General features: G+C 35.4%; 1 protein-coding gene across 1 annotated transcript in view; it reads right to left on the bottom strand.

The window, feature by feature from the left end:
* Positions 1 to 2,259: 2,259 nt before the first annotated feature.
* Positions 2,260 to 6,584, bottom strand: part of COL4A4 (collagen type IV alpha 4 chain) — a gene marked incomplete at its 5' end in the record, with an annotated part of 76,926 nt that continues 72,601 nt past the window's right edge. Inside the window, one exon of the mRNA XM_081328538.1 lies at positions 2,260 to 2,677. Within this exon, the coding sequence (XP_081184664.1) occupies positions 2,414 to 2,677 (264 nt within the window). The 3' untranslated portion in view covers positions 2,260 to 2,413. The remainder of the gene's footprint in view (positions 2,678 to 6,584) is intronic.

Raw genomic sequence — 6,584 nt, 5'->3', positions numbered from 1 at the left:
AACTGTTCATGGCTCTTCCACAATATGCAAAGAGGGCCTATTATTTGGCAGTGAACTTTGGACTCAACAGGACAGGGACATGGAGGGCCATCCTACAGAGAAGCAATGAAATGTGAATGAACTTCCCCAATGCTTCCAAGTGTCCATTGTGTTTCTAGATGAATATTTTAACATCAGACAATTATTTTAAAATAAATGTTAAAAACTCAAATTGTATTAGTTTAAAAGCAGTACAGTTATTTAAAAACCCTTGAACCCTAATTAAAATGGAATTTTAATTTTAAGTTAAAAATAGGAAATATATTGAGTATTGTTAGATTTTCAGTTTGAAGTTAAATTGTAAAACAGCCATGAAATATTTTGTATTTAAAGTAGAAGATAGTACTTAAGTAACTGCTAAGCACTGATTGTTGAAGTTACCATGGGAACAACACATTTTTCATGATATTGGTGTATAGGGCTAGAATAAATTGTCAAAATATGAGTAGCCAAAAATGAACAAACATCCACGTTGACTTCATTTTACATGAAAACAATATGCAGGATTTATTTATTTTTTACATTTGTTGTGAAATACAAGTTTTTTCCATGTTGCTACTGTTTTGCAAAATAAAGTTCAGGAATTTATTCCTAGCCACGACCACCCAAAGCGACTGTTAGGAAAAGATTTATTCTTGGGGAAAAACTCCCTTGGTATTGCAATATTCTATTTATGGATTGTCACATGAACGTTCTATGACTAGAATAGAATAAAGCTGGAAGGGACCTTGGAGGTCTTCTAGTCCAGCCCCCCACTTAAGCAGGAGAACCTACACCATCTCAGACAGGTGATTGTCTAGTCAGATGTGTTCTTACTAGGGCTTTGTAAAGCGGTACTAATACTTCGTGTGATCTTGATTCTATGCCTCTGTTCATACAACCCAGGATTGTATTAGCTTTTTTGGTTGCTGCTGCACATTGCTGGCTCATAGTCAAGTGATTTTCCACTAGGACTCCAAGAACCCTCTCACAGTTACTGTTTTTAAGCCGGATCTCACCCAATCTGTATTTGTGCCTTTGGTTTTTGCTTCCTAAGTATAGGACTTTGCTTTTCTCCACATTGAAACTCATTTTGTTGGATAGGGCCCATTGTTCGAGTTTGTCAAGATCTTTTTGGATCCTGAGTTTGTCTTCTAGGTTGTTGGCTACTCCTGATAGTTTGGTATCATCTGGTAAATTTGATGAGTTCCCCTTCAATTCCCTCATCTAAGTCATTGATGAAGATATTGAAGAGTACTGGGCCTAAGATGGAACCTTGTGGTACCCCTCATGTGGATGTAATGCCATTGACGACTACTCGTTGAGTACAGTTTGTCAGCCAGCTACAGATCCATCTGGTGGTGATGTCCCACCATTTTCTACCTTGTCAATTAGTAGGTTGTGATCTACGTTGTCAAATGCCTTACTGAAATCTAAGTATACAATGTTGACTGTGTTTCTCTGGTCTACTAGTTTAGTCACTTAAATAGATTACTGTTAACAATCGATGATACATTATTTAATTAATGCATTTAAGAAAAGCTAGATTTATTATCAATTGAGAAACTAATATTCTATATTATATGTTTATTTATTTTAAACAGAAATTATTAGAACATGGAATTAATTCAAAAACAACTTGAAAATTACACTTGAATTAATCATGATATTTTGTCATCAAAATGTAAGCCTTTAAGTTCTGCTTTAGAGCTACTCAGAAAGCAACTCTACCTCCATTTTTTAAAAAAATTATTAAATGAAGAGGGTGAGGACAACAAATTATTGTGTCTAAACAAACTCACTGCCACATTTTGCTCAGAAAACCTTTGTCCAGGCCAGATACGGATGATTTCTAAGAAAAGGAATACTGTCTACACATAGTCCTTGATTTATGACCACCTTTGAGCCCAACATTTCCATTGCTAGTAAGTTGCACCCCATTTCACGACCTTTTTTTTTGCACAGTTGTTAAGTGAGTCACTGTAGTTGTTAAGTGCTTCATGTATCTGTTAAGCAAATCTGAATTCCCCCCACTGATTTTGCTTGTTGGAAGTAAGGTGGGAAGCTTAAAAATGGTGATCAGGTGGCCCCAGAACAGTACAATTTTGATAAATACATGCCAATTTTCAAGTGCTCAAATTTTGATCACATGACCATAGGGATTCTACAATAAAATTATGAATAAAATTATGAATGAGTAAAAACAATTGAACTACAAAGCTGTTATTCATCTCTCATCTATTGCAGTTGATTTATGCAGTTCTTTACTTCCCGGTTGCCATCTAAATATGCCTTTACAACTCATAATTGCTGGTCAATTTGTACAAGTAATAATGACACAGCACCAAGATGAGAAAAAATGGTTTATTTCTGTTCAAGAAGGGTTCAATGTCCACTAGGCATATTTCATGCAAACCTGACATCTGCCAATATTTCGACGTTGTTCTTGTTCATCTTTGATAGTCACTGAGACAGGAGATGATGAAAACTGTGTCTCATTATTCACTGTAGCTAGCCAGAAACTGTATTCATTAATAAAAAAGTGACATGTTCCTTGCTGACCCCGGCATTCAATAAAGGGTGCTGATCGGAAGTCCTCCAGGCAGCTTCCAGGAGACATGAGGGATTGCCCACCTCCTTGGTCACCAGATCCTGTATGCTGAAAAAAATAAAAAAATATATCACCTATGCCATCCAATCACACATCCTCAGGAATGCTTTTCTGGATTTCTAATCTCATTCCACTCTGAAGCTACAATTATAACTTTAATTCTAGGTTGAAGTACTAATGTTTAATATGTATTGGGCACTTGACCTTTCCCATTTATTCTTAGTACTGGTCCTGGATGGAATTATAATTTGGACTGGAGTCAGTGGAAATGTAGCAGTAGTACTTCTAATGAAATGCAGTATAGGTGGTTCAAAACTGTATTCAATATCGACTTCCGGTTTGCCATCGCAGCCGCCATGGACGCTGGAAGGTGAGCTCAGTCTTCCACATTCAATTTCACTCCACTGGGGGACCCTGGAAAGGGTTGAAAGTCACCCTGTAGGGGTGACGAGCAAGGAGGGGACCCCGCTTAATCGCGGGAGGGTGGCAGGCCTTCCACTCGATCCAGGGCAGTCCTCCAAACCGGCAGACAAAAGACCGGCCATAGTAATATGGCCCGTTACTAGGCTGCAGATAGTTGAAGTCAAACTTACCACCAAGCACTTCGAAAGCAACGCGGATTGAAACTGGGTGAGATCCAATCTTCTCTTTACCTTAAGTACTTTCTTTTCCTGTAAAAGCTGTCTGAAGTATCTTTCCCCCTGTGAGCAGAGAGGGAAGGGAATTTCTATCCCACCCCCTAAGAATAGTGGCGACTGACTACCCAGGAGAATTAAAGCATTAAAAGAACAGCTTTAATTTAATTGGATTTATATGTTCCTGAAACTTGGGGACCAAAAATTTTCCTATTGGAGACTTGCTTTTATCTACAAAAAAGACATAAAATTGGAAAAAGGATTATAAAAATTTTGGACTTAAAAAACCTTAAACGGCAAAGTTTGGTATTACAGCTTGTTATTTCCTAAAAGAGACTTGGCTCGAAGTCCAGACCTTAGATAAGACCCTTTTGACCTTGGCTTGGCACCACCTGTGAGAAAATCAGCTGTAAGAGTTATGCTGGGCAGCATAACTGGCCTAATTATGAATGTAAACCTTTACAGACTTTCAGAGTTATATATGGGGAATTGCTTTCCTATCTCTTTATTTGAGGACTATTGATTACTATATGAGATGATAAAATTCCTTGGACTATAAAATCTTGCTTGACAAACAACTTCTACTATAAAGACTATTTATAAATACATGAAAAAGATGAAGACCAGGAAAAGATCCTTTCCGTATTGAAAGCAATATATGAAACCATTTGCTCAGCTTGTGATTAAAATAAGACTTAACATAAAAGATCAAGACGCCAGCTTAGATACACAAACCCAACCAAAGAACTAACCGCAGAAAATAACAGAAGTGGAACAATTAAATATTAAGACAGAGGACTCAATTGATCTACAAATACAGTTAATGGAAAATCCAGAAAAGGGAGTGACAACACTGAAAATGGAAAAGACTATATAAATCAGAAAAAAATTGAGAAAGAAGAACAGATTGAATGGAAGATAAACATATCAGGGCAATCATGGGGAACTGTAATAATAAGGAGACAACTTAATGAATACAAATGGGCTAGTCCTTCCAAAAAAATGGCAATTAAATGGTCTCCTTTATTTCAAATAATATAATAATAGAGGGAAATCTATTTGACGATCTAAAAGCACTGATATGGAAGCCTAGTTGGCAAAGGAAGAAAGCCAGAATAAGGCTGAAGAAAATTGGGGGTTTGATTTATTAGAGGGGGTTTCATATTATTAATTAGAGGGTTAAAGGGAGAAGTTGAGATAAGGGGAATTCTGTTCATTAGATTTAAAATATTTGGAAGTTAGTTGAAAATAAGGATTTTATCTGTTTAATATTTAAAAATTAGTCCTAAAAGAAAAAAATATTATGAATATGTTTGATTTATTGATTAACCCAGGTAATATATATAATGGTTTTGATTTATTAAAGGGGATATTGTATTATTAGGTAGATGATTTAATATGGTGGGAAATAGATAACTTTTAGGAAATAGAACAAGAATATATTCAAATAGATAAAATGTGTATTTTGGATATTAGATGCTGTTATGAATTGAGATAAGGGAAATCTTGGTTACCTAAAGCCTGAAAATTATAAATATCAAAGGTTAAATTGGAATACTGATGGGAAACTAAAAATTGGGGAAAAATTAATAACAGGATATGGATTGTTTATGAAGACTGAATGTAAAAAATAAGATACATATAAGCTAAAATTTTATTGGTAAATGTAATAATGATGTTTTTACTGAGTTGATATAATAAGAACTATATTAGCTTAAATACGAGACTGAATGTTAAGGAAAAAAGAGGAAATATTTGATGTTGTAACTTGAGATTTGTACTAAAGATTTTGTTATCGAACTATTGATTAACCCAGCCACCCTGTTGCTTTTTAAATACTTAAATGTAAAATTGGAAAATTAGTAAACTATTATAAAAAAAACTGTATACAATATCAAGCACTCACACTAAAACAATGCATTCTTGGATATTTCCTAATGCAGTATAATACAAACAATACTAGCATTACTTCAGATTAAATTTACAATGACTAATTTACAATGACTTTTATCCAGCTTCATAAAGGTCCAACAAAAAGTATTTTAAGTGTTTGAAACTTCTAGAATTCGGGCTACAACTAATTCAACAGAGTAGACAATAAGTGGGGAAGAAAATGCCAAAGCACCAGGTAGCAATTTTAAAACACTAATAAACTTTGAGATTACAGAAACGAAATACAATCAAAATGTTTCTCAACATGTATCCCATAAGGTCAATGCCATCAATTTAAACTGATAATGCTCTTGGTATCCAACCAATGTAGATATTGACAAAAAAGAGGCAGGGATATATGATGAGAGATCCAGAACCAATTAGATTTACCAATAAATATGACTTTCCTTATAATCTAACATGGATCCCCAAACCCTGGTCCATGGACCGGCACTGGGCCGCAGCATGCCAGAAACCGGGTTGCACAAACAAGCAAAGCCCCATCCACAGGATGCAGACAGTACATGAAACCATGCCCTTTCTGGTCCACAGAAAAACCTCTCCACGCAACTGGTCCATGGTGCTCAAAACGTTGGGGATCTCTTATCTAACACACAAATCTCAGAGAAACCTAATCCTTACTCTACTGCTTGCTATCCATTGGGTAATCTTTTCACTATTTGACATACATAAGGGTGATGGCTTCTGAAATTAAATGAGGGCTATAAATCATAGAACAGATTCATACTGAATAAAGATCTAGGAAGTTTCTGCATTTTACATAAATCTACAGTTGGGCTGGGACATTTAGGCTATCATGTCCAACCCACTGCTCAGCACCAATATCCAAATATCACTGGCAAACTGCTGTCTAGCTTCAACTTGAATTCATTCAATGGTGGGTCTTAATAACTTTGGGTTAGTATAATTATGTAATTGTATCACACCACCAAGTTGGGCACTTAAAGTTCATTTCTGAATCCTTCCAGAGTAAAAATTCCATTGACTTCACCTCTATATGGCAGTTTGCAAATGAACCAGTTGAGAAGACCTGTAACGGGGGCTCTCCTGTATATTTCTTGTAAAACAAAATGTGCATGATCATGTTTGTTACATAGTAGCATAATATGCAATTTGCCTTTAGGTGCTAATGAACCTGGTATAGCGTGTGATAATTAAATATTATTTTATATGTAATGCTTCTGATTATAATAAAGTAAAATTTATGCTTAGATTGCTTTACTACATTTTCTACCAGCTTTTAACCTCTTAAGAAATACACATGGATGATTGCCAACTAGTTAGCTGAGTATTGTCTCCTCTACTTTTCATTATATTCTGTTCCCAGAATTGCAACTAGATTTCCTGAAAAAACATTTTACTACATT

The sequence above is a fragment of the Vipera berus genome, assembly GCF_964194415.1.
Source record: "Vipera berus genome assembly, chromosome: 5".
Taxonomy (NCBI): Eukaryota; Metazoa; Chordata; class Lepidosauria; order Squamata; family Viperidae; genus Vipera; species Vipera berus.
The sequence above is the reverse complement of the archived record's forward strand: the minus strand, read 5'-3'. Positions and strand labels throughout refer to the sequence as shown.